Source organism: Mus musculus, chromosome 1, assembly GCF_000001635.26.
Source record: "Mus musculus strain C57BL/6J chromosome 1, GRCm38.p6 C57BL/6J".
Taxonomy (NCBI): Eukaryota; Metazoa; Chordata; class Mammalia; order Rodentia; family Muridae; genus Mus; species Mus musculus.
The window spans coordinates 40,344,938-40,372,305 of NC_000067.6; the positions used below are offsets into that span (position 1 = coordinate 40,344,938).

A 27,368-nucleotide genomic window follows, 5' to 3' on the forward strand; every position below is an offset into this window, starting at 1 on the left:
ACAATGGCAAGCAGCCAGTGGGTTTGATGGCATGAGAGCAGCTTGGTGTGCTTTTAATGTCTGAAGCAGCTGGCTGTCCCCCAGGGAGAACATCAGGACAGTGGTTAGGGAGAAGGTGCAAACATACAGGTGAGACATCATGCAGGCACAGGCACGTGATAACATGGATGATGGAGTGATGCAGATACTGACAAAAGCATCTCCCAAGGGGAAGCATATCAGTAGAAGAGACGAGGTCATGGGTTCTAGGTGTTTGGGCATATGCTGCTGGGTGGAAAGTGACATTAGGCAATGCAACAAGACAGCTCAAGGGGAAAATAGGTGTTGGAGAGATTTGGTCTTCAGCAAGTTGAGCGTGAGGCATGCAAAAGAAGTAGAGTAGGCTGTAACCTCTCATGGTCTGGAATTCAGAGAGAGTTCTGGAGTTAAGACTTTCTGAGGACTGTCTTCTAGAAGGTAATTCAAGCTGTGAGCAGCTCAGGTGTCCTTAAAGGAGTTGAGACCAGAAAACAGATGGTTCAGAAGTGAAGGCAGAGGAGACAACTGTGAAGCATTGGAAGATTAAGTTGTTAGGCTGTGTGGTGAAGTTCAGTAGGATGATGAGAGAGTGGTTGACTGGAATGGTCTCCTGGTTTCATGTGTGTGTGTGATCTAATAGGTGGTGACCTTTGGCTACCCGGCTTTACTCCTGAATAGTAAACTGAAGAGCTTTACAGAACGTGGCGATATTTTGGGCATCCTGATGTCACACTCTTGACTTTTGACTTTTCTTGACCAATGTTTTGGAAGGTCTTCTCTTCCTGTCATTACATTAGTGTAGGATTTCTGTGGTTCTAACTCAATCCTTGTGGGTGTGATTTCTTATCAGAGGAAGTTGAGTATGGAAGAAGGATCCCTAACATCACGTATCCAAAGAACAACTCCATTGAAGTTCCACTTGGTAAGTGAAACTGTTGGAGCTGTCCAGTTACCATAGGTAAAGCTTGCTGCACCTACTTATTTCAATGGATGCATTAAAAGATCAAGGTAGAGCCCCCCCCCCCCGGTCCAATTTCCAACTCTGGAAGTGCCTGAGCTCACCAGGAGAGTCTCACTGACTTCTGTGAATACAAAGGCAATGAAACACAGGCAGGATTACTAAAGTATAAAACTCCAGCTACTAAGTAATCTAGATCAGGAATTCTGAGTTACATTATCGCATACTGGAAAATACATCAAGGAGTCAGGCAAATAACTATATTACAGCCTTCATTTACACAGTAAGAGACCAAACATGCAATGCTTCAGAACAGATACTCCCAAATTTTTGATGTTATTGATAGCTCCAATAAATAAACATAGTGAGAGCACTTTCTGGAAAGAGGGCAATTAAACCAAGTCGTCATTGAAAGAGAACTCCTCAGACTCAGTCAATACCATAATTCAGTTAGCACTGTATTGGTACAATAGCATGCTTTTTAAGAGACATATAAAAGTTCATGATCCAAGAGATTAAAAATAACAACACTGGAAAGGTATAATTTACAAAAATGATCACAAAAATTAGTTTGGGTGTTTCAACCTAATAATAACCATTCAAACCCCAAAATAGTAAATAACAAATTGAGTCACTTTGTTCTAATTAAAACTGCAATGCCTTTCAAAGCACTTTGTTGTTGATACTGATGATTCAATCATACACACTGGACAAGCAGTCTACCACTGGGTTTTATCCCGAGTCTTTTCACTTCTTTATTTTGAGACTAAATTTAACTCATTTCCTATTCTAGGCAGGCCTTGAATTTCTCACTTTCCTGCCTCAGCTTCCCAAGTTACTGTTCTACCAGGCCTAGAAAAATAGCATTTTTAAGCCACTGTGTATCGAATACATAAAGCTAAAGGTCCTAGAAATACAAGAATAATACAACGTGGCAGAAGGTTCTGTTCTTTCAGGTAACAGTAGCTTGTTTGAAGTTGACACAAAGCCAGGCAGTACAGCATGATTTAGCCATTACATAGTATAAACACACAAACACATAGAAACACCATATTGTACTGTTTAAAAATATACCATTCCTGTTTATTTGAATTTAAATAATTTAAAAGAAAGAAAAGTTAAACAACCACATTTTCTAATTATTAGCTTTCCTGGTTACAAGTTAAGTCATAGAGTCCATTCACAAAATAGTGACAGCGAGACATTGTCAATCAAATGTCGTGGCATGTGGCCAGTGCTGCTTCCAAAAGACATTTGAGTTTTTAAATACCATTATAATTAAGGGCAGAAATAATAAAAACACTTACGTCTTTCTAAACAGCAACTAAGTAACAAAGATGAAAGTGGAAACAATGTATTTACCTCTCCTGCTAAGAGTGGTAGTAAGAACAAGCTCTCAGAGCTGGTTCAGGGGGAAGGCCTGTGGCTGTGGTGGGAAGGACAGAAACCCCCAGGGAATTCAAGCACCAAATAGTAGACTTAGAAACATGAATGTCTGCAAAACAGACAGTGTTAAGGGTGTACAAATCTGCTTGAAAGGCTGTTTTAGATGCTCTTTAAAATGGTTGGAGAGCTCTGAAGACCCTAACGACACACTGATACACTGATTCTTTGGCATGTGGATACCCACAGACTTCACAGACACCTACAAAGACTAGCTATTAATAATTTAATTGACTTTGTTTCCCAGCAGGGGTTACAGCAGTGGTTCTCAACCTGTGGGTCGCAACCCCATTATGGGGGTCACATACCAGATATTTACATTTACAGTCCATAAGAATAGGATAATTCATGGTTATGAAGTAGCAATAAAATTTTAGAAAGTAATTTTATGGTTGGGTCCACTGCAACATGAGGAACTCTATTAATGGCGCTTGGGGTTAGGAAGGGTGAGAACCACTGGGTGAGAGAGAGAGAGAGAGAGAGAGAGAGAGAGAGAGAGAGAGAGAGATCTGTAGGCAAAATGCAGAGTAAGCATGAAGTCCAGAGTTTGGTCACTAGAAACCATGAAAACAAACAAGCAGGATGTGGTAGCACATGCTGCTAGGAAAGGCACAACATGGACATCCCTGGGGCTTACTGGTCAACCAGCCTAGCTTATTTGGTAACTTCCAGGCTAATGAGAAACTTAGACTCAAAATAAAATAAAATAAAATAAAATAAAATAAAATAAAATAAAATAACATGGGCAGTTTCTGAGGGATGACAACAGAGGTTCATATCTGGCTTTCATGTGCAATACACACACACACACACACACACACACACACACACATGCATACATATCCCCCACACATGCAAACTTCCCGAAACTCATACCTATAACCAAGCATACATACACATACACATGCACACAAGAGAGGCAGGGAACCTGGAGTCTTTAAGAAGGAGGATAAACATAATCATGTTGAAGGATCTTTTATCTATGTCACTATTGTAAGAAAACTATCTAAAACGCCACCATAACTAGTATTTTATTTTCTTTAAGACTATTCTGATACAATAAAATATTTAGAGCTGGTTTTACACGTTTGAATCACTAGTATAATATCTTGACATTACATGTTTTGTAAATGACTCTGCCAGGCTGTTTCCTTGGGGACACAGGTACTATAGAGGATTACATGTTGGCAAACATTTGTCCTGTTGGGGACTTTCCTTCTTCTCTGAGGCACCAAAAACACTTTTACCAAGGATATTGGTATAACTGTGTTGATATCAATGCAGATTTTAAAGCAAAAGCTTTATTATAGGTCAGTAGAGGTGTAATAACAAAACTTTATCTTTGAATATGTAAATACTTAATAAAACATGTCTTTAAAAAACTTGTACACACAGAGGAACACTGTTCATAGGCAAGTATTGACCTTTCTATAGGTTTATCAATAGATTAAAAACAAAATCAGATTACTGTGTTCTTTTCCATAGCTTTCTAACACTTTTTTTGGCTTTATAAGAATCAATGAATTTTAAATGATTAAAAACTAGATTGGAAGACTAATGATTTCAAGATTTATTAGGAGGCTAAAAAATTTATACATTCTATATAATAATTGAAGAGAAAGATCAGAGGTGGACTCACACACACCAGACTTCTGGATAAAGACTACAGAGAAGTAAATAAGTCATAATCTTGAAAAGGAGAGAGAGACTTATACGTAGTCTAGGCTGGCCTTGAACTCCTGATCTTCTTCCCTCCATCTCCCTGTGTACTAGGATTATAGATGTGTGCTACCATACTGGACTGGAAAATTAAAATTGCTTAAATAAATAGTACTTGCCTATTAGATATAACATAGAACACAATGAAACCGACCTCTTAATAACAATAATTCTGGGTGGATTGTAGACCTGAATATGGTATTCAGAACAATATATCTCTAGGAAAACAATTTCATGACTTTAAAGTAGTAAAGAATATTAAAAAAATTGGGACATACCAACCCTTGTTGTAAAGAAAATATATTTAAACAGGATGCTGTTAAAAATAAAATTCTGATTATTGAAAGACAATGGTAAAAGTATAAAAACAAAACCTTTGGATCAGAATAAAATGTTTATAATAACTGAACACAACCTCTTCACATTTATAAAGGAAACAGACCTAGTAGAGGAGGGAAAGTAAGCTGTGTTCAATCACACGGCCAATAAAATCCACGATGGCTGTTTGCTCATGAGCCGTGTAGAGAAATACAAATTAAGTTTAGGGCTTGAACATCTATAATAGGATGGTCTGGGCATTACTACTATTGAGTATCTAAGCAACATTACACTGTTCACGTGGGAGTCTGGGCTGCTACAGCCCTCGAGGAGACAGTCCATCACTATCTTGTGAAGTTGACTATTGTATGTAGCCAACACAATGCTGGGGAAGCTATGGATACCTCTCAGGTATATGGATTATAAGTATGTGTATGTATATGTATATATGTATGCATATGTATATATACATGTGTGTATATATACATGCAATGTGTTCATGTGGGCCTCAGGAAACATACACAAGAGAGTTCTGAGAAGACTCTCATCAAGTATTAAATATTAGAAATACATGCAATGTAAATGAATAGGTCTTAATTTTAGAAGAAATAAAGAGCTGTCATATATTCCACTATGAAACAGCAAAGATGAGCCTACGAAGGTAAATGTTAAGCAACAGGAGCTAGAATCTGTGGATAAATATGTAAGCAGTGCAAAATAAAGGAAGGAAAGGAGTGTGGGAAAGTCCAGAATTCTCAAAATATTCTGTTTTTTTCATGGAGAAGACTGTCTGGGTGTTTACTTTATTATAACCCACAGATATTTAGCTATACTCCATGGTTCTTATTAAACATGTTATACATTAGAATAAATTGTAAGCTACCACAGAGGTGAAAGAACTCCTCTTGAAAGATGAAGTGGGCCTTATTAGACTGAATGATAAAGAGTTTTCATATATCATATAATATATATGTATGTGGACATGGGATAAGGGACAGAGGAAAATGGAGGCAGCAGCCACATCTGTGAATGTGAGAATATCATTGGATTTGAGATTATGTCCCACATCTCCCTCCAAAGCATGTATCACCTAGAGGAAGTCACTGTCTGTCTGTCTGTCTGTCTGAACCCGAGTTTCTCATCTAACACACAAGGACCACCTTCCAGTCTTCTGCTTTGCTCGATTCTTTCAAAGATTTGCACCACTGACCTAGAGGGACATGAGCAGGAAGCACTCTGTAGATTGTAAAGCACTTCACTGCTGTCTCTGGGTGTTGATGAAGTGCAGTTTGCATCCCATGCTGTGGGAGACTCTCCTCAGAGGTGTGGCTACTGGACAGTGCATGCAGAGCCCTTCACAGCACAAAGGCTTCTCCTTGTTCCTCCTGGCTTTTATACAGAAGGAGACTGAGGCACATCGACATCAACCTGGGGGTGCTTCTGGCAATTAAGATATGGCTGGCTAACTCGATGTCGACAAGTCTGACAACTTGAGAAATCAGTAGTATTTCCAGTCAGTGTTTGTAAACTTGATTGCTCCAGGCTCCACCCTCATCGTGAACTGCAATATAACAGACACGAAGGAGAATACAAACCTGAGGTGCTGGAGAGTCAACAACACCCTGGTGGATGACTACTACAAAGACTCCAAACGCATCCAGGAAGGAATCGAGTAGGTGTAAGAGTTGCTCCGTCCATATGACTATGCCGGGACCACTGCTTGTGATGGACAGCTCCACTCAAGTTTGCATTTCCCCTCTTGTCTTTTAATGATTAGTACACGCTGTGTGTAGCCAGGCATCTTGTTCAGGCAAATGCGAGATGTTTATGTTTCTGACTGAATCAATGTCAATGCAACTTGAACTGTAGCTTAGAGAAACAGCATATGTATGCCATTCAAATCCAGCCTGACCCTGTGAGTTGCTGGCCTTTAGTGTGAAATTAGCAATGTGAAAATCACTGCAGGGTTTCTTATGGGAGACTGTGCACAGTCAATGGTACTCAAGCCCAACTTACAGTGCTATGATTATGTGATATAAATGAAATCAGAAGTAGTGCTCAGGATGCGGCTTGCTGTGTGGATACATTGGGATATAGTCTGGGGAACAGAAGATGCCCATTAGAGCTACACATGATGCTGTAGTTAGCAGAACCACACTTTCTCATGACTGTCCAGGAGAAAATGCAAATCTACCCCTACAGAACCTCCATACATTGAGTCACTCTCATATGTATTCTTAGAGGAAAATAATGGCCAGAGAGTTCTCTAGGGAAAAACAAACAAACAAACATATAATTTATAGAAGATAAGCTATACCTTATGTTGGGTAATGGGTCCTGTGTTAATGGCTGACTCTTCCTTCCTTAGAACCAATGTGTCCTTGAGGGATCAAATTCGGTACACAGTGAACATAACATTCTTAAAAGTGAAAATGGAGGACTACGGCCGTCCTTTCACGTGTCATGCTGGAGTGTCCGCAGCCTACATCATTCTGATATACCCAGGTAATACCCGGCATGTCACCTGCTGCTCAGAGCATTGAAAACCATGGCCAGGGAAGGCTTACTAACGAGAAGTGATGTCATATGTTCAGTCGGAGGCGACAGGGGGCACCAATTAGAGAACTCAGGCACACCATTTCGTTAAGTACGGTGCTGTGTCTGATAGCTGTCTTGGGATAAAGCTGTGACTCTATCGAAGTGTGTTTTGGGCTGAGTCATCTTCATAGACATTGAGGGTTTTGTTTTGTTTTCACTGAAATTCCAGAAAAATGTTCACGGTTTCTCCCTCACTTTCATGACCTTGGGCTAGGCTCATTCTGTCTCCAGTTACATCAGTTTGAGTGGGCATACAGTATGGCTTCCTTGTCTTGATCTCTTGGGGCCTTTTGTGGCTGGGTTGGGTGGGAGGAGCATTGGGCTCTTCTGTTTGCACTATCTGCTTGTTCTGGCTTTTCAAGATACTCCTTCCTCAGGTTTTCACTGACAAGCACTCCTTTATCTGCTACATCCTCACCCCTGGCAACTCTCTTCTCTCCGTGGCTTCCACTATCACCCCAAGGTGGATGCAAAAACATTCTCCCTTCCAGCTGTGCTCTCTCTTTCTTCATGGCAACTTCATGGTCTTACCCACTCTCTACTAGTCTACAGAATCAATGACAAAGATGAAGAATATATTTAACCTCATAAACTTGGTTTTCTTACCTCTTAAAAATATACCCCCATATTTCTCATGTACTATAGGATCAGTACTATCTGGTGTCATCTCGATCCACTTATTATCTTTTGACAATGGCTTAACAACTTGTCTTATCTTCCTCAGGCCTGCCTGCTACATCTGCCCCACTTTCCCATTCTACTATCTGTATAGATGGTGGGGTTGCTTCCAACCTAGGGTTTAATCATTAACGTTTCTGTGTTTAAGTCCTGGCTTCAGCACCAGGGGGCTGTGTACTTTCTATACTATTGTTGGGAAAATGTTTTGAGAACAAATTGGAATTTTCTTTTTTATTGTCAAACACAATATACACACAAAATGCACATAACAGTTACACTGCAGATGAGATTCAAATGAGACTACACCGAAGTCTCTGACACAGCAGAGAGGGAGGGTGAAGGCCCAAGCTCTCAGCAGGACAAGGTTTTATAGGAAATGGCAAGTAAACGAGGGGGTTTCAAGTCTGGCACACATCTGTTTTGAGGCTATTATGGAATTTTGTTGCCCTTTAAAATAATTGGCTGGTGCTGGGAGCCAAACCATAATTTTTGTGTGTGTATGTGTGTGTGTGTGTTTTGAGACAGGATTTCTCTGTTCTGCTTTTCTCCTGATTGGTGGTTGTTAAGAAGTGAAGTTTCAGGGGAAGGCTTGTAACCTGGAAACAGGTTTGTTGGGGAATAACCTGGAAACTGGTGCTAGAGAGTTCAACCTTAGGTAAGGTAGGTTCTCTAAGATGGAGTCTGAACCCAAGATCTGGTCTCTCATTACCTAGTCTCAAGGTGGCCAAGACTCTTTGCAGGCAAAGTACCAGGAAGCATTTTGCTTGGAAGAATTTTGAGGCAAAGTTCAGGCTCAGAGGGGCCAATGTTACCAGTTAACAAGTTAACACCCCACTAGAGCTGTCAGTGGTGCGACAGAGGAAAAGAGCACTTTAAAAAAAATATTATAAGTAGGCAGCTTTATTGCGAAGTTGCTCTCAGGTAGACAAGTTTACTGTCTTCAAGGACTGAGGCCAGGGAAGTCATGATGGGAGAGGAAAGTGGGAAACCTACTCTGAGAGAAAAGGAGAGAGAGAGAGAGAGAAGGAGAGAAAGACAGAGAGAGAGAGAGAGAGAGAGAGAGAGAGAGACAGAGAGACAGAGAGACAGAGACAGAGACAGAGACAGAGACAGAGAGATAGGGAGCAATTTATTTATTTTATATGTATGAGTACATTGCCACTATCTTCAGACACACCAGAAGAGTCCAGTGCCCAGTGTTACTGGCATTGTAAGAACAAGCCATGCCCAAAGTTGTAGGGTTTTTTGTTTGTTTGTTTGTTTGGTTGGTTGGTTGTTTGGTTGTTTTTTTTCCCCCACGGTGTCCCTGATGCTAAGATCTGCATCTTTGATTTGGGCCAGAAAGAAGCAAAAGTTGATGAATTCCCACTTTGTGGCTACATGGTGTCAGATGATTCTGAGCATCTCTCTTCTGAAGCACTGGAGGCTGCTCCTATTTGTGCCAACAGATACATGGTAAAGGGTTGTGGCAAGGATGTCTTTCATATCCGAGTAAGGCTCCTTCCTGTGCATATCATCTGCAACAACAAGATGTTGTCCTGCGCTGGGGCTGACAGGCTCCAGACAGGTCTAGGTGGTGCCGTTGGGAAGCCCCCCAGAGCACAGTGGCCAGGGTTCACGTTGGCCAGGTCATCATGTCTATCCACACCAAGCCTCAGAATAAGGAACATGTGACTGGGGAACATGTGTAAAGCCAAGCTCAAGTTCCCTGGCCTCCAGAAGATCCACCTCTCAAAGAAGTGGGGCTTCACTACGTTTAACGCAGATGAATCTGAAGACATGGTTGCATGGAAGTAGCTTATTCCCGATGGCTGTAGTGTCAAATATATCCCCAATCGTGGTCCCCTGGACAAAGAGAGAGCTCTGCATTTCTGAAGGCTTTCACAGTGCTGTCTTATACCCTACCAAAACTTGTTCAGTAATAAATCTCATATCCAGGCAACAACAGCAAGGGGAAGAAAAACCAAGCTAACACCTGCCAGTCATGGGGGAGGAGAAGGGACTCTTCACTCCTTTGTTTGGACCATACTTAGGAAACTCTTGGTGAACATATTCTTGGTTTCTCCGGGTGCTCGCTCCACAGCCTCACATGGTAGCTTTTCTGTGGTTGGTCAAGCACACCTTGTTTTGTTTGTCTTGAATTCTTAGAAACCTCACCCTCTTAAGTCTAAACTTTTGGTTTACTCATTGGTGACTTCTTCATTTGACTTCCTCAATTTTTTTGTTCCTGAAGTTATCTGCAGATTTGACTCTTAACCTGCTTCATCCTGAGCAGGATGACTAGAAGGTTGTCTGGATGGGCTATTTCTTTCTGTGAAAGTCTTTTTTTTTTCCCCTCTTCTGTGTCTTTTAATCATCATCTATCCTCTGCTTTCGAGTCTGAAGGCTCCTGATGATGGTTCCATGAAATCAGACTCACAAATGCCATTCTATTTATGTCTTTATTTGTAAGCATGTTTTGCTTGCACATATATACATGTACCATGTGAGTGCCCAATGCCCATGGAAATCAGAAGAGAGCATCAGATCTCTTGGAAATGGAGTTACAAGAAGTTATGGCTTGAACCCAGGTCCTTTGGAAGAACAGCCAGTACTCTTAACCTCTGAGCTATCTTTTGAACTCATTCAAATCCTATTCTTAATAAGGGTACCTGGTATACCAGCAGTGAGCTGTACATTTATTTCCACTTCAAAGTCTCTACTCATTTGAGCTTCTTCACTAATAAGACAATTCCACTGTCATCATCTTTGAGCACATTCACAGAGCCAAACATGTCCACACTACTCAGTGCAAGGAACAGTCAGACCACACTGCGGCTGCCAAGGGCTCTTTGAATCTCATTAAGTACTGTGGGCTTAGTCATGGAATCGTCATATCACACTTTATAATTTTAAGATCACTATCAGGGGCTTAGACTCTTCCAGATTAGATCCTCCCAAAGGGAGAGATGGTGTTGCTCACACAACTCTGATAAGAGCTGGCAAAAAGCAGAAGATAGACACAGGGGATTTGCCATCTCATAGTTGGAAGGCAGATGACGAAGGTTATAAAGATGGGAAAGGGGCGGATTGGGCAACAGCCTGCAGAACAGTGTCCACTGGCTACAGAGGGACTTGCTCAATGGATTGATTTGGGGTGGGGGCTGGCACCAAGTGTGTTTTCTGTCTCTGTACTCTATCAAGCTGTTATATCTAAAGACATGCTACAATATGCAGGAAGTCTTAGGCCTTCAGATGTTTACTGTATGTGTGGCCTGAGAAGGATTTGACAAGCTATTTCTTGAAGATTTTATAAACCAGAAACGTTTGTTCTGGGAGACTCAAACACTTCTCCCCCATCCCACCAGACCCACGAGCTCCTTTTCAGGGTGAACGGGCTGATGAAGGAAGTGGTTGATGCGGTGGGTTCCCTTTTTCTCTTCCCTCATTCTTGGGCACCCTCCTCTGGCAGCACCCTTTTGGGTTGTGGCAAGGTAGGGCGCTGCTTGGTTCCTCTTCTTGGCGTTCAAGAGTTCTTCTGGAAGCAACCGGGACCTCCCTTTTGGAGTAACTGATTCTTCCCCTAGCTGTCTGCTCCCTTGCCTGTCATCAGAACTGTACACTCTCTTAGCAGAGCAGGCATTGAGTACCATATCAGGAACTCTCAGACAGACACAGGCCCTGGCTTCAGGAGCCCTGGGAAGGGTCAGATGAGGACTGTCTCACCATCGACTTGCACAGCCCATGTCTGGGCAGAAGGCCAATGACTTTTATCAGTTTTAACAGGAGTCCCTCTGCTCAGCTCCGAGGGTCGTATGGTGGGATTGAAACCCAGATTCTTCAGGGGAAGCCATGGGGGACATTTCAGACACAGTCAGATTGTACCTCATGAAGGTACCTGGATCCACATGCTCTGAGACAGTTTCCTTGCAGCTGGAGTCCTTTTGTTCTGGCATGAATACCTAGGGCTCCCTGGCTTTTAAGGAGACCATTTCTTCCCAACCTTCTCAGTGGAAATTAAACTATCCAACTTGTATACTCACAAGGAAACTTAGAGATGTGTGTTCAAGCAGTAGCCTCACGTTTCCCACCTGGCTTTGACTAAGAGCCACGTGTAAGTGTGGAGGTAAAACTAACCTTCGGCCATTGACTTTTCCCTGTCGTTTGCAGTTCCAGACTTCAGGGCTTACCTCTTAGGAGGGCTTATGGCGTTCCTACTTCTGGTTGTATCTGTTCTGTTCATCTACAACAGCTTTAAGATCGACATCATGCTTTGGTACAGAAGCGCCTTCCACACTGCCCAGGCTCCAGATGGTAAGTATGTGTGGTGGTCTTTGGGAGCAAAGCCTCAAAATTGCTGTCTACCTACTCTTAAGTGTTCTTCTCCTATTGTTATATGTGGGTAATCCTTTCTCCTGGCTGGAGAATTTAGTGTTCAGTGTCTCAGGAGGACTTCATGTGCTTCAGAGAAATGATTTGTCTGTGATTATCAGCTTCCTTTGCCAATAAGCTGGAACACAGGTAGTGACCAGGAAATAGCCACTAGGCAGCAGCAGAGGCTAGTGGTGGGCCATCCTGCACTAGAAAGCAATGGGCCAGCTACTCTAGGAGGCAGTAGGCCAACCTGATTTAGGAGGCAATGGGCCAACCTGCTCTAGATGACAGTGGGCCAACCTGCTCTAGGAGGTAGTGAGCCATCCTGCTCTAGGAAGCAGTATGAGAAAGATCTTATTTTCTGGGTCTGTGAAGCAAAGAGATGTCTGCTGGAGCAGTTGTGCATATATTACCCCCTTCTCCCTCCAATTTAAAACTCAGCAGGTCATAGAGTGATGCTATCCTCTCTGTAAACCCTATACTTGGTACCTGAAGTAATTTATGTCTCTGGCTTCCAAAAAAGACCTGCCTGGATTTACTCAGAGCTCTCCACTGGGTGGCTGGGTGAGATATCTTCTTTCTCTCAGCTACAGAAGGAGGGTCATAAAGAGGGAGAGGAAGGCAGGGGGAGAGGGAGGGAATGAGGTACAGGAGGGACAAAGGAAAGGGAAGAAGCCCGCTTCTCTCAGTACTTAGCAGGAGCCTGAGGCAGGGGTCCTTTTTCACTGATCTGAAGGCCAAAGCTCTGCTCAGAGCCTTCACTGGTGTCTCTATCCTGCCGCCAATTTTTTTCTTTTCACACAGAAATGCCTTCCTGTGTTACAGAACCAAGATTTCTCTCCATTTAGGTTTTAATACAATCTGATTTAAACAAACAAACAAAAAAGTTTCAGAAGGAATTTGATCTAGTAAGGCCCTATGGAAAACAAAACAGACAAAACACCATTCAGTCTGCTTTGCTGTCCCTTATTTGCCTATAAAAACAATTAAAAAGACAAAAGAAATCCACACAGCTGGCGTGCACTGGGATGAGGAAATGCATGTCTTTTTAGGTCAAACATTTTTCTTGAACAGGAGCAAGGGAATGAGGCAACTCAGAGTCCAAACACATTCAGAGTAGCAGATCTAAAAAAAAAAAAAAAAAAGCTGTTTGTTCTAAGCAGCTGTTTGTGTACAAAAGTCGCCACACAGATTATTGTGTACAAGTTGTTGATAAAACACAGATGCTGTGATTCAAACTGTATTTAGCTAAATGTCAGAATTCAACAATTGGTAACCCAGAGGCTGGGTTGTAGCCCAATGTTGATGGCTGAATGAAAAGGAAGAAATAACTAGAAAAGGACTTGACTATTCCTCAGAGTGGTAGAGAAGAGAGTCTATTGTAGATAAAAGGGGAGTATAGCCTGGGGTGGGGGCAGGGACATCCAGGGGAGTACAAAGCCTTGTGAGGAGAGGGAAGAGCAGCTGATAACCAGCCTGGGCCAAGAAAGTAGACAAAGGGTCACCTAGAAGGTTGGAATATATAGGGAAGGGCAGCTGGAGGAAAGTCAGTTAGTTTATCCTCTTGGAGAGTTCAGGGTAGGGGCAGGGTATGCCAGTCCAGTCTGGAGGATCCTGTAACAGGTAGGGACTGAGGAATGCACGGAGAACTTGGCAGCCAGCACCTCAGCCCTTTGTCCCGGGTTTGAGATTTAACAGTGGTGAGATGTAGCCATGGTCCTTGCCTGGCCAGGCCAACACAATCTGAGGTGCTTGCCTGTCTCCCTGGCTGTCCCTTTGTGACGAGACCACAGCATTCATTTCTTCTGGAGTAGATAGGAGTGGTCTGCCTTCTATCTCCACTGACTAAGAGAATGTGACATGACGTTCTTTCATGTGGTGTTTCTGGAAGCTCCAGCCTCTCTGGCCCCTGCGTGTTCACACCTCTGACTCACTGTAACTCCCAGAAGTGTGAGTACAGCCTTGCCTTAGTTATTTATGGTGTGCACATAGTATGATAAAGCTGCCTGGCAGAGAAGTTGAGTTTGTCAGCAAGAGATGGAAGGAGGAGTGACTCACTCCCCCCTGTGGAACCGGGGAGCCCAACAGATGACACATCAGGACCCACTCCTCCCAGCTCAGCACAGCCAGGGGTGGTGGCTTTGGAGATTGGATCTGACAACAGGCCAGGAAGCCTCATGATTCTTTTGCTCTTATTTTTTAATTTTGGAAAGTGTTTGCTTCAATCTTCCCACCTCTCCACCTACCCAACCATTGTTAACTTTGGATAACGTCAAAGAACTTTGAATAAAGTCTCTAAAATGATCTAGTGATGAGCTTCCGAGGTTGATCATGAATCCTGCTGACAGCCTGAATTCTCTTGGGAAAATATTCTGGAACATATACAGTATAGTGAATATGGATGTGGAAGAGAGAGAGACATTATGTCCTTCTTGCCAAAGTTCACTCTAACCTGGTTGGTCAAGCCTTGCCACACAAAGGTAAAGATAAGTGACCCACGAGTTACAGTCTGGCAGCCATTCACAAGCCTGCTTGAAGTCAGGGAGTCCTGTATTTCTATGCTGCCCCAGGTGATGTCAGAACTGGCGTGTTAGGTGTACCCCAGTATCTGCAAGACTTGAATCAAAGAGTGGTCAGCAACAGGTCGGCTGAAAAATATGTGCACTGCTAGCTTTATTCCATTCAGACGCTTCTGTGCAGCGTGCAATGGACTAGAACAGTTAGAGCTAACCCAGCAGGTGTATCAGGCAACAAAAGATAAGGGAACAAACTAAGCACAGCTCAGAGTTGGTGAGAGGTCTTGGTCTCTAAAGGTAAAATTGCTTTCCTGACTAAAGCCACGTCAGTTAACTCTGGCTTTCCCCACACATGTTTCTGTGGTTTGTGAAATAACATAGATCATTCTGGGGCTCATTTCCAAAGACAGTTTCCTGTGGAGAGTCCCATTTACAACAGTGTTGTAATGTAAGGAATCTGGTGGCCTTTAGCATTTCCAAAGTAAACACAATCCTATGTGTTATGTGTGTTCACTTCAATGTTTTCTGTGCATGCTGGGGTGGACAGACAAGCCAGTCCTCAGGCAACTCGGCCACAGGACCTTAGATAAAGTATCTTTTAAATTCAAATTTTATCTATCGACTGCTTGATTTGCTCTGGAATGTCACATCAAGAGAGAAGGGAACTGGAGAAGCATTAGGCAATTTCTCATAAATATCAGTCTATAGACATGATCTCATTTAGGTTTTACAGACAGCAATAGAGGTGTGAACAGGTGCTTTTACGTAAAGGGATGGTTCGGTAGCCTCGGAAAATTAAAAAAAAACGCTTGGCCAGGCCAGAGATAAATTGCCACCTCTGCCTCTGAGAGACGTGGATATTGGGAGCAGCCACCAGCACATCTGAGTTTCCTCAGAACAGCCACGAGGGATGCTCTAAGTTCCGGGAGGTAACCGGTTCATCATCTGTGCTGCCTGTCACTGTTTCCTCCGCTGCTGCTCCCTTAACTTCATGGTGCGCAGCAGCCTTTTATTATGAGTGAGTGTGTGTGTGTGTGTGTGTGTGTGCGTGTGCGTGTGTGTGTGTGTGTGTGTGTGTCTGTGTGTGTGTGTGTGTGGTGGGCTGGGTAAACATCTGAGGCCTCAACGGTTGACTAGCAGCTACCTTTGGCTGTTGTCCTCACTGCCTCTCCACAAGGGCATCTGTTGTCACTCCATCTCTGGGTGGAGGAGGTGGGACTTCCTGGAAGGATAATGTTGGCTTTCAGGAGACAGGTCAAAGCCTTGTTTTCTTTGTTTCCTCGATCTGGGTTTTTTTTGTGTCCGTTCCGTCACACAGGACTTCAGAAAATGACTCAGTTCTAAAGGAGAGGGCTTACGCAGCACTGCTTTGTGGGGCTCTGGAAAGGATCTGAAAAGGCATAATTAACCAAAAGCGTTCTTGGAGCTTATACGTGGAGGCATGGAAATAGCTGCCCTATTTTTTTTTTTTCAAAATCATGTTTGGCCACCCCAGGACAAATGAGTGACTTAGGTTTAGAGAACTCTGCACACCTTTGAGAAATGGTGCAGCCCCGTTGATCTCAGCTTCCTTCCCAGAATCTTAGATTCAAGTGTACGTCTTGCAGTTTATCAGAAAGCGCCCCGAGCTACTATCTGATCCTGTCCTTGGGGCTAGAGAGATTAGCAGCAGTGACTGCTTTTCTAGAGGATTCTGGTAGGATTCCCAGAACCTCCACTGCAGGGTAATTCTGGCCTCCTTGGTGACACGTCCACACACATAAAATAGAATAATAATAATTGTTAAAAATTGGAGGGCTGTGTTAAGAAAGGCAAACGTGGATTCCAAATGTGTCTTTGATAGTGCTGCATCCCCGGTGCATGTGGAGAACAAGTCCTTTAATGACGCCTTTGCTCCAGATCTTAGTCTGAGGGTTGTGGCTCCGCTAGCTCAGTGGCCAAGTGTACTCACAGCAGCCTGGGTTTAGCCTGCAGCATGGAAAGAAAACACTTAGAAGAAAAGACATACAGTTTGGGGCCTTGTTTTGTTTTAAGTTTTCAGAAGACATGGGGCTTTGTCCTACCTCATCTCTCTCCATCTGTTCCAAGTATAGAAAGTGGGGGAGCAAGGGGAACTTGTGTCCTCAGATGCCTTGTTTTGAAAGAGGACTGGGATTCTGTCAAAAAAAAAAAGAAAACATTTGGCAAATGTAATTTCTCTTGTTTTCTATTTAAGCAAAGCCAGTGGAGGGAGAGTGAGAAGTTTGGAGGGGAGAGAAGCCCGTGGTGGGTGGTGGCAGCTGTGCCTGGGGCTGGGGAGGGATAACATTGGGTGCTAACCTGGGAACTGCACTTCCCAAGGAGGATGCTCCCTGATATAAATGGGGCAGCAGGCAGCCAAGGCTTTCTGAGGGTGTAAGTCTAAACACATCTAAATCTTTACATGAGAAGGCTCAATGCCTTCTTAAACAGTCAAGAAATAAGAGCTTACGAGATCTCCACCCCTCTGTCTCTTTATTCTTTCCTTTCACTCTCAAAATAAACAAAAACCAAAAACCAAAAAACCAAGAAAAAACCAACAGCAGCAACAACAACAAAAACAACAGCAACAACAAAAAATTCCAGAACTTTGGAAAGCCATCTATTTAGCACTAAATTTTATACTGGAAAAAGTCATTGGGGTTGGTTGTCTCCAAACACAAATCGATACCTCCTTAGTACATACCCATGATCCCTAAGCTGATTGTTTGGGACCCACACCCTCCTCTTCCCAAACCATGGATATTATTGTCGAGCTCGCTTAAGATGTCTGGTCGGTACTGGTGGGCTTCTCCCCAGTGCCACTTAGCTCTATAGCACCTTCCTTGCCTGACAGTGGGCAGGGATGCAGAAACACCGGTGCCAGCTTCTCTCTCACATATAATGCTGGCTTCTCTCTCACATCTGTAGTAACCTGTATTCTTAGATCTTTACTTTTTTTTTCTGATCTCTCCCCACTCTTTCTCAGCCAAGAGTTGTTACGCACCTCCTATGAATACTGTTTGCGAAGAACTCCAGACGACGAGAAATCTTTGTGTGTTCCTTTGGCTGCTGTCATCTTAAATGCTATCTACCATTTTATTTTGCATATGTGAGTGGTGTGCACAGTACGATGATGTGTCTTGTTCATCTTTGCCCTGGTGCACACAGTAATGGCTCTCATTCCTGGTTGTCTGGGAAACACTGTCATCGATGGACACATTAACCTTGTGTGCTGTACGTAGTGCTGGACTTCTCAATGATACGGGACAGATTGAGTCATTAAAATAATGAAGTTTCTGGTATGCCAGATTAGAAGCGACGACTCACCCGGTTTTGCTTGGCATAGTTAGTACAGGTCTCAATTGCCTACATCTGCAATTAGTGAGACGCAGTGGGAGACTTGTGATGCAGCTAGGAATTGCAGAAACGTTGCCACCTGTTCAGTCTAGATTTTATTCCCCTGTGCTGAGTGAGGACGAGCCACATCTCTCACAGATCGGCTCTGAGAACATGGAATGCCATGTCAGCCAGCAGGGCATGTGGAGGTCACTGGGCTGAGCCTGCAGTGCACATGGCAGTGACCCAGGGTTCACACTGTCTGCTCGAGGGCTCTGGTGGAGTCGTTTCTTGAGCGTGACTCTTTTCCTTTTCAGATGAGAAGCTGTATGATGCCTATGTCTTATACCCCAAGTACCCGAGAGGAAGCCAGGGCCATGATGTAGACACACTGGTACTGAAGATCTTGCCCGAGGTGCTGGAGAAACAGTGTGGATATAAGTTATTTATATTTGGCAGGGATGAATTCCCTGGACAAGGTATGTTTTAAGTAAGCCTTTATAGAACAATGGAAAAGGTAACAAGAAAACAAGCAAAGAGGGCCAGGCCTGTAATCCCAGCACTGGAATGCTGAACCAGGATAAATGGGAATACAGGGCCAGTTGCAGTTGTATGTGTAGACCCTATCTCATCAGACAACAACAACAACAAAAGGAAACCCTCTCCCTTCCTCTTCTCTCCATTCCCCAGTGACTTACTGCCTCCATTCAGGGTCCACATCCTGAAGTTTCTATTACCCCAAACAGTGCCACCAGCTGGAGACCAGTGTTCAAAGAGCCCATGGGAGACATTGCAGGTGCAAACTCTGGCATCCTCTGTTTAATAAGCTGGACAGTTGTTGTAGTTCTGTTTACTATGCATGTAGCTTGGGAGGTTCGTGAACAGCAGCATTTCCTCGGGTGAGATAGGAATGGATGTTTTCCTGGCTTGAGAGACCTGTAAATGCCATCACAGGGCTGTCTTACACAAAGCCCCTCTTGCTCTTTGCTCTTGTCTTGGAAGACCACACAGCAAAATAATTGGATACTAAAATAAGCGCCCCTTTATTCTCACTAGGAAAAGCAATTTATTTTTAACATTGTTTAAAGGATATGTATTGACTATCTCTAAATACTGGGCAGTTTATATAGTAGAATTACAAAACCAACCAACCAACTAACCAACCAAACCAAAACAAACAAACCCAAAACCAACAGAAAAGAAACTGTCCTTAGAAATGTCACCCCACTCTTGCCCCTCACAGGAGGCAATTGCCAGCCAGTTAGAACTTGTAGAGTTAATACCTGTGGGCTTCTCCTTCCTCTTCCTGAGAAACCATCAAGGTGTGCTATTTGGCTTCAAAATTAATGATGCTAACCTGGAGCGTTTAACTAACTATAAAGAATACGAAGCGCAGTTCTTTGCTCTTTAAAAGTAGATTTTAAAATATGCTTATTATGTAGCTTGCCTGGGACTCAGCTGCTCTAGGAATGTGGCATAATGAGATAGGCTTGGAGAAAAGAGACTTAACAATAAGTAACAAAACACAGGGTAACTGCCAAGTGAAAGAAACAAGAGGTGACTGACTCTTGTGTTTTATAAAAAGATAAGGAGAGAAGGAATATGTTCAGTGGATGTGCAGTCAGGTGTGGGGGAAGGGGTGCCTCCGCGGGCCCATGCTGAGGCATCCTTTCCCCCTGAGGGACCAGACACACGAAGGTATAGTATAGAATAGAATTTATTCAGGGCATAGAGAGGAGAGTTGAGAGGGTAGTAGAGAACAGAAAGGCAGAGAGAGGGAGTAAAGGGCGGCCGTGAGCATGTGGGGAGAGAGGGGGAAGGGGTGAGAGGACAGAGCAGGAGCAAGAAGGCAAGAGAGAGCGGAGGGGGCAAGCAGCCCCTTCTATAGCTAGTCAGGCACCCCTGGCTGTTGCCAAGTAACTGTAGGGTGGAGCTTAGACAAAAAACGCTAACACCTGATGGCCAGACCTCTGGGGACCAGAGCTCAAACCCTGCGCAGACAGTGGAAGAGAATGCTCACTTCTCTGAGCACCAGTCCTGTCTACTGGAAAGTCCCTTTCCTTTACCCGGTGCCCTTGTCTCCCATTTCTGGTAGCAGGACAGCCCTGGTGTTTTCGTGCTGGGTCTTCTGAATCCTTCTTCTCCCTTCCAGCTGTGGCCAGCGTCATTGATGAAAACATTAAGCTGTGTAGGAGGCTGATGGTCTTTGTGGCACCAGAGTCGTCTAGCTTCGGCTTTCTAAAGAACTTGTCAGAAGAACAAATTGCCGTCTACAATGCCCTCATCCAGCATGGCATGAAGGTCATTCTGATCGAACTGGAGAAAGTCAAAGACTACAGCACCATGCCCGAGTCCATTCAGTATATCCGACAGAAGCACGGGGCCATCCAATGGGATGGGGACTTCACAGAGCAGTCACAGTGTGCCAAGACCAAGTTCTGGAAGAAAGTGAGATACCATATGCCACCCAGGAGGTATCCAGCATCTTCCCCAGTCCAGCTGCTGGGACACATACCCTGCAATTGCAAGGCAGGCAAATGCAATGCTGCCACAGGGCTCATAACTCCCTGAGAGTGGTTAGTGTGTGTTGGCTCACACTACATCCTCTCTGAATTGTCTACTCATGTAGCTGGCTCTTTTGTGCTTGTGAGCGACCTTGTCCTTGCCCTTGTAGCTTTTTGTTTATTTGTATTGTTTGCTGGATGCTTTCAGTCATAGCTGATCCTTATTACTCCTGTTTGCTTCATGGCTCCTGAAAACCCATATACTCCCCAAGCATGGGGTGGCTCTAACGTTGGGCCTCCGTGTCAGTGGGATACTGAGGATGACAGATCAGGTGTCCAGGATGCTTGATCCTGGTTTGAGATGGGAGGCTGGGCAGTCTGAGGATACCAAGTAGATAGCCTTAGGGAAGATCAGCAAGGACAGTAGTGCAATGTCTGTGTTTGTCCAGGGTCCACAAGATTCTAGTCCTCAGGCAGTGTAGACTGCATTTGAATCTCCTTCATTTTCCTATTGCATTTAGTTAACTAACCATTGTGAGAACAGGACAGAGGACTGGGAGTTGGGGGTGGGGGGAGGTGACAGAGGATGGGAGTGTGTGTGTAAGAGGTGACAGTTACATGATCAATCCTGGGAAATCAGACTCAGGAAACCAGCATTAGGGTGCAGATCTGAGTTTTTTGTGCAGCCCTTAAGCTTATATACAGCGTTCGAGCCAATCCCAAGCCCCTAAACCCTCGGCCAATCATATCTTGCCACATCATCACTATGCCTCAATGAAAGCCCTGCCTGATGAGGTAACTCAAAAGGAATTGGGGTGGGAAGCATCATCCCCTGTCAGAACTTCCGTGAAGATGGAGGACGTAGCCACTACCCCACCTCAGTTTCTTTTTGTTGTCTCAGGTTTGCACCAGAGCCATCTTAAATCTAGTGACATGTGCAGCAAATCATGACTCTTCAAGGAGCTGCGGGAGCCTGTGGTGCCTCGCTCTCCATCCCACTTTTTCCTTCACAGGGTTGACTTCCACGTCCCCCAAACCATGGTATTAGCACGATGCCCCTAGAAGCCGCTTAGATGTCGCCAGGACCAATGGTCTTCATTTCCCTCTTTCCCAGCCCCTGTGAATCTTACTATTCTAGGAAATTCAAATGAGAGACACGGTGCATTCACGGTTTCTCATTTTATGACTGGCTTCTTTCATACACCACGGATTTCTCAAGTGCTCTCGAGATTCATCCATTGATTAGCCTTTTGTTTTATTATTATCACTACTGTCTTTCTCTTCTTTTTCTTCCTCTTTAAATTTCTCCCCCTCCTCACGAGCATCCGGAGAGGAGCATAGACTCTCTGCATGCCTACAGCGTGATGAGCTCACCGAGGGTCCCTTCAATCACAAGCTTGTATGTTTTGCTTTTCGGTTTCTCTTTGCACCATGGGAATTGTAACTCCTTACAGAGGATTTGAAGGTTCGGGTACAAAGGCGTCACTGACTGGTTCCTTCTTCTGTCTTCCTCACCCTGAATGGGCTTTGCTTCTGGGTGATTCCTGGAAATTGTCAGCAGTGATGGAGAAACCTAGGGACAGGGCTGACTAATGGGGCCTGGCCTTTCTTCTTTGAAGCCCAGGACACAGTGCCTGCCTAGTGGGTCCTGGACACACCAGGTGGTTCCACTCTGCTCAGTGGTAACATTTTTTAGCTGAGTCATCAACATCGGGTCCTTTAGTGAGGAGGTGCGGGCATCTCTCCCCAGTTAGATTTGGACTCTTACTTCCCTGCTCATTTCCCTTTGAAAGATTCAGGAGACTATGTCAGAAGCAGGGAGCCAGCACCCTGTGTCTTCTCCACGTGGCTCCTTGTCACACCTGTGACCACCAATTTTAGAAAATGTGTTTCCTTGTTCTGACCACACTTATGCGGACATTAGTTGAGGCTGTTGTCAGAAAGGAAAATTAACTCATTTGAAGTAAACATTTTCTGGAAATCTCTGACTTCTGTCAGGCCAATGGTGCTGAAAAATTTAAAACTGAATTCACTTTTTTGGCCAGAAAGCTTTCCTCTTGCCAACATGTCTTAATTTTCCTTTTGCTTAAACTTATTGGAGATGTATTATGAATGCTAAGATGTGAGTGTGTTATATCAGTACATTGACATTTTAAATAAAGTATATTTTAATAAAACATGAAAGCTCTTTTGCTCAAAGGAATTGCCACCTTGTGTGTTTGAACGCAGGCACATGTTCTGGGGTTGAATGCATTCCTGTTTGTAGGTGATTGCTTTGACGGGGGATTTGGGAAAATATAGACCCATATTTTAAGGCTGGACAAGACTCAAGCTATAGCTGTGAGCCCTACTCTCTTCAACAGTGACTCCACTTTGATAATTTGACAAAAGTCATGTCTTCTTTTGTTTTGTTTAGCACAACCTACATGTGCATACCATCTTGACTATACTTTCAGGAGGTTGATGGGTTTCTTACAGTCTTTCATTGAGATTTATGATATGCCCATAGGATCCCCACCCCAACTCTCTTTTACTTTTGTATTTATAAAACACATAATGGCACGATTTTTTAATGGGAGTCTCGGGAGTTGGCCCATGATCATAAACTGAGTCATTTGGGTCCTTCTTAAAGATTAATTGGATAAAAGCAGCCCTGAATTTTAGTTATGTTTGATCACTCATTAGAGACCCCACCTGGTGTGTCTTAGATGAGTTTCAAATCTGGTAGGGTACACAAAACCCTATTATCAGCAGTGGAGTTGGTCCAAGACCTCCCTATGGGCGCCTCAAATCATGGAGAGGGCTGAATTCAGTATATGACACGGTTTTTTTCCCCTAAATGTGTATACTTAATGCATAGTTTAGAAGCAGGTTCACAATAGTGAGAACAAAATCAAACATGTCTAGTAATATATTCTGTTATAAATAGATGCGGTTGTGTACTCTGTTCTCATCAATCCAGATTGCACTTGTCAGATGATACGATGCCTCTGCTGACTGTGAGCAGCTAAAACCTCAGAACACGAGGCCACAGGTCAGAGTGCCACTGCAGTGTCTCCTCCTGTGTTCAGAATCTTGCTCTGTCTGTATACAGGAAAAAGATAAGGATGCTCACACTCTGTCCCAACTGTTGTAGCTTATCGTGGAAGAAACGGAGGCCCAGAGAAGTCAAATAACTGGAGACTCAGGTCTCTGCAGCAGAGAAGTATTGACTAGCTGAGATCTCTCAGAAGGTATGCCAAATCTCTGAGCCCAGGACACTGGCTGCTGGTTGGAGCTATGCAGATATTTGAGAGGGATGGAGCCTCTCAAATTTGTTACTTTATGACGATGAGAAACAAAGACAAGGAGAAACAATGAGACTCACGTCAGAAACCATACAAAGATTGGTGTGACTTCTGGTTAATTCTGTAGGTGTATCATAGGCAAAGTCAATGGCAGGCCTACATAGCATTTGCATGTCTCCTTGGCCTAACCTAGGAGGTGATCATATGCTTGTTGCCCAAACAGGGACTAATCCTCAGCCATGCTCACTCTTCATTCTTTCTTGACCTTGGCTAGGTTTCCTAGTCCTTGATCTTGGCAGGGCCTACTGGCTCTGAACCTTGGCTACATATTATAGATGTTAACTAAACCATAATTTCTTTGTTCTCATCTTTACATGACGAGCTGGTAGTTTACCACAGAGTACTGCCTTTTCTGGACACGGGGGAACTAGCAACTAACTCCTATTAAAGTTACCAATATATCTGCAACTTTCCCTGGGTTCTTTGTATTTAGCTCCTTGTCCACAGGGTGAACTGGAAGGAATCTCCTTCCTGGACTGGGTGGAGGCTTTGTAGAAACCACCCTTACAGATCATTCGGTCTGTTGTAGCTGTAAAGACTCGCTGCTGTGTATGTTCCTCATGGGGGCCTAGTGAGGTCAGCCGGAGCGTGCCAAGAGTGGCTTTGTTGTTTTGCCTACAGCCTTATTCTTTCTCTTATCTGCTCAGTGTGGCTACCTTGTACTCAGTTGCAAGCCCTGTTATTTATCTTCCTTGGACTTCCAGACCTTGCTATTTGACCTAACACTCTTTTTTTAACTTCACTGTTTACTTCCATTGCTGCAGATCTACGTGGCTAATACTATAAAAACCCAGAAACTGAGTTCCAGAAGTACATAGCTGTGGCCTCTCTGGTTTCTCTTCACTCAATCTCAGCTTTGGGAGTTTATAGACTTTCACGTTGTGCCCTCTTGCCCAGCGATGAGCAAGTCGGTAGCTCTTGAGTCCACAAGGGGTTTAACAGTTGGGACCAAGAATGCCCTGAATAGATGTTTCATAAATAGATGCTTCCAAAGTGCTAAGGAGTTTTAAGACGGATGTAGTCAGTGAATAAGGCTATGCATCAATTATTTCTTTGCAGAAATTCCTAGGTGTCTTAGTCAGGATTCTCTAGAGTCACAGAACTTATAGAAAGTCTATATGTTATGGAAATTTATTGAGATGACTTACAGTCTGTAGTTCAACTAACCCAACAATGGGCAGCTGTGAAAGGGAAGCCCAAAAATCTAGTAGTTACTCAGTCCCAGGAGGCTGGTTGTTTATGCTGGTCTTCTTGCATAAGTAGGTTCCAACACATGTGCTAGTAAGTGCAAGCAGGCGAAGAAGAGTGAATCTTCCTTCTTCCAATGCCCTCATGTAGGCCTCCAGCAGAAGGTGTGGCCCAGATTAAAGGTGTGTGCCACCACGCCTGGATCTGGGACTCGCTTTGTCCCAGACTGACTTTGAACGCAGACATTTCCTGGGATTGAAGGTATGTATGTACTACCTTGCCTGGGCCTAAGCTTTTCGTAGCCACTATTCCTTAAGATCTCCATGCCCTGATTCAGGTCAGAAACTTGTGTCTTTCAGCCTCAAGATCTGGATCACAGGTGAACCCTTCAATTCTGGATTGTAGTTCATTCCAGATACAGTCAGGCTGACAACCAGGAATAGCCACTACACTAGTATTCACATCTGAGACAAAGCTTTAACATAGAGCATGAAGTCAATTGAAGTTCACCTATTGAGTAGGGGCTCTTGCTTTTTCCTAGGAGCCTTCAGACTCATTGTTTATCTGCCTGGTGGTGTGAAGTCAAGAGAGTCTTCAGGGCCAACCACACTACCTTCACTTACATGGGCTGGGCTGGAGCAGGATGCTGAGATGCTGAATAGCCTACCCAACTGTACTCATTTAGTGATTGGCCTGAAGCAATAGAAACAACTTTCAAAATACAGTATGGATATGACAAATGTGTCACCTAGAGAGACAGATTAGATATGTCTGAGAGAACTTTGGTGCTTACAGAAAGCCGTAATTGAGCGAAGGGGACTCAGCTACCAGTAGACATTGAATGGTTTTGGGGGATAGCTGACAGTTTCAGGTAATCCTAAACCTTCTTCCAGATTCTTAAAGTTGTACACACACACACACACACACACACACATGGCGTGGGGTGTGGTAGTGGTATGCCCCTGGAGACAGCATGCTCAGAATTAGAGCTTATGGAATACGTGTCTCTTCCCCATATTCTATGAGCGAGGCAGGGTCCAGGCTGCCTAACATTCCTGATAGCTGTTGTCCTGTCCCACTGAGGGAAGCACCACCGTCCTTCTTGACCGTCCTGAATATTCATGACATTTCCTTCCCAATGGCCTCTTACCACTGACTTGCCCAATTGCTTGCTCTTGGTTTTGCAGGGCATTCCTGGCAAGTGTATGCTAAAGATGGCTGAGGTGCCAGCGTCGACCTTCATTGTCACCCATCCTGACAAGCCGTGTCATAAGAGTGTCTGCGGGAGATATCTCAAATAGACAGCCAACATTGACAGTGCCATCTTGCTTGGAGCTCCCAAACATGAGGCTGGGTAGACAGCACCAGACAACTGTATCCTCACTCACCCTTGAGCTCTTCACCCTTGAGCAGCCCAATCTCCTTCTGACTTTTGGGCCCTTACAAGCTGTGATTCCAAATGAGCTGTTCAGAAGCCTTATAAGCATCTGCCTCTGCACTGTCATTTTTTCCATGCGTACTCACAGTGAAACTTGGAATTTTCCCCCACAGGACTCTGTTGCTTCCAGAGCTTCTGTAGCTGAGTTCCAGAGGCAGTGGTGGTGAAGAAAAGCCTAAAGTATCTCTTGTAGTGTGATCCTACGCCCGTTGATGACTTGATTTTGTTCTGCTTTGTTCTGTCCACTGGATTCTAAAACCATCAAGTAGAAAATTCCAGAAGTAAAGAGTTGCTAAGTTGTTAAGCTTCATGCCACTCTTAGTATGGTAATGGCATCTTGCACGGCTGTGGCCGGGACATGAACCGCCTCTTTGTCTAAAGTATCCACATTGTATATGTCACCCACCAGTTAGACGCTCAATGGTTTGAGCTCTTGTAACTATTATTTCACTTAGTGATGCCTCCAAAGTGTCAGCATAGTCGTGCTGGTAGTTCAGGTTTGTACTGGCTAGTTTTGTGTCAACTTGACACAGCTGGAGTTATCACAGAAAAAGGAGCTTCAGTTGAGGAAATGCCTCCATGAGATACAACTGTAAGGCATTTTCTCAATTAGTGATCAAGGGGGAACCATCTCTTGGCTGGCAGTCTTGGGTTCTATAAGAGAGCAGGCTGAGCAAGCCAGGGGAGGCAAGCCAGTAAAGAACATCTCTCCATGTCCTCTGTATCAGCTCCTGCTTCCTGACCTGCTTGAGTTCCAGTCCTGACTTCCTTTGGTGATGAACAGCAGTATGGAAGTGTAAGCCGAATAAACCCTTTCCTCCCCAACTTGCTTCTTGGTCATGATGTTTGTTCAGGAATAGAAACCCTGACTAAGACAAGGTTCTTCCTATAAATGTCATCCCATCATCCCGAGATGGGTCAGTGTAGCCAAGTTCAAGCTCAGGAGAGCTCACA

The 27,368-nt window shown here is 44.0% G+C and overlaps 1 protein-coding gene and 1 pseudogene across 5 annotated transcripts in view; both read left to right on the plus strand.

The window, feature by feature from the left end:
- Il1rl2 (interleukin 1 receptor-like 2) overlaps positions 1-22,618 on the plus strand; it is a 42,967-nt gene extending 20,349 nt beyond the window's left edge. For all 5 annotated transcript variants that reach the window (NM_133193.4, NM_001356478.1, XM_006495611.4 and 2 more), the window contains exons 6-11: positions 869-940; positions 5,999-6,128; positions 6,825-6,961; positions 11,882-12,025; positions 18,255-18,416; positions 20,090-22,618. In NM_133193.4, the coding sequence (NP_573456.1) occupies positions 869-940; positions 5,999-6,128; positions 6,825-6,961; positions 11,882-12,025; positions 18,255-18,416; positions 20,090-20,508 (1,064 nt within the window). In that variant the 3' untranslated portion in view covers positions 20,509-22,618. The remainder of the gene's footprint in view (positions 1-868; positions 941-5,998; positions 6,129-6,824; positions 6,962-11,881; positions 12,026-18,254; positions 18,417-20,089) is intronic.
- Positions 8,924-9,670, plus strand: Gm17970 (predicted gene, 17970; annotated as a pseudogene).
- Positions 22,619-27,368: the final 4,750 nt, after the last annotated feature.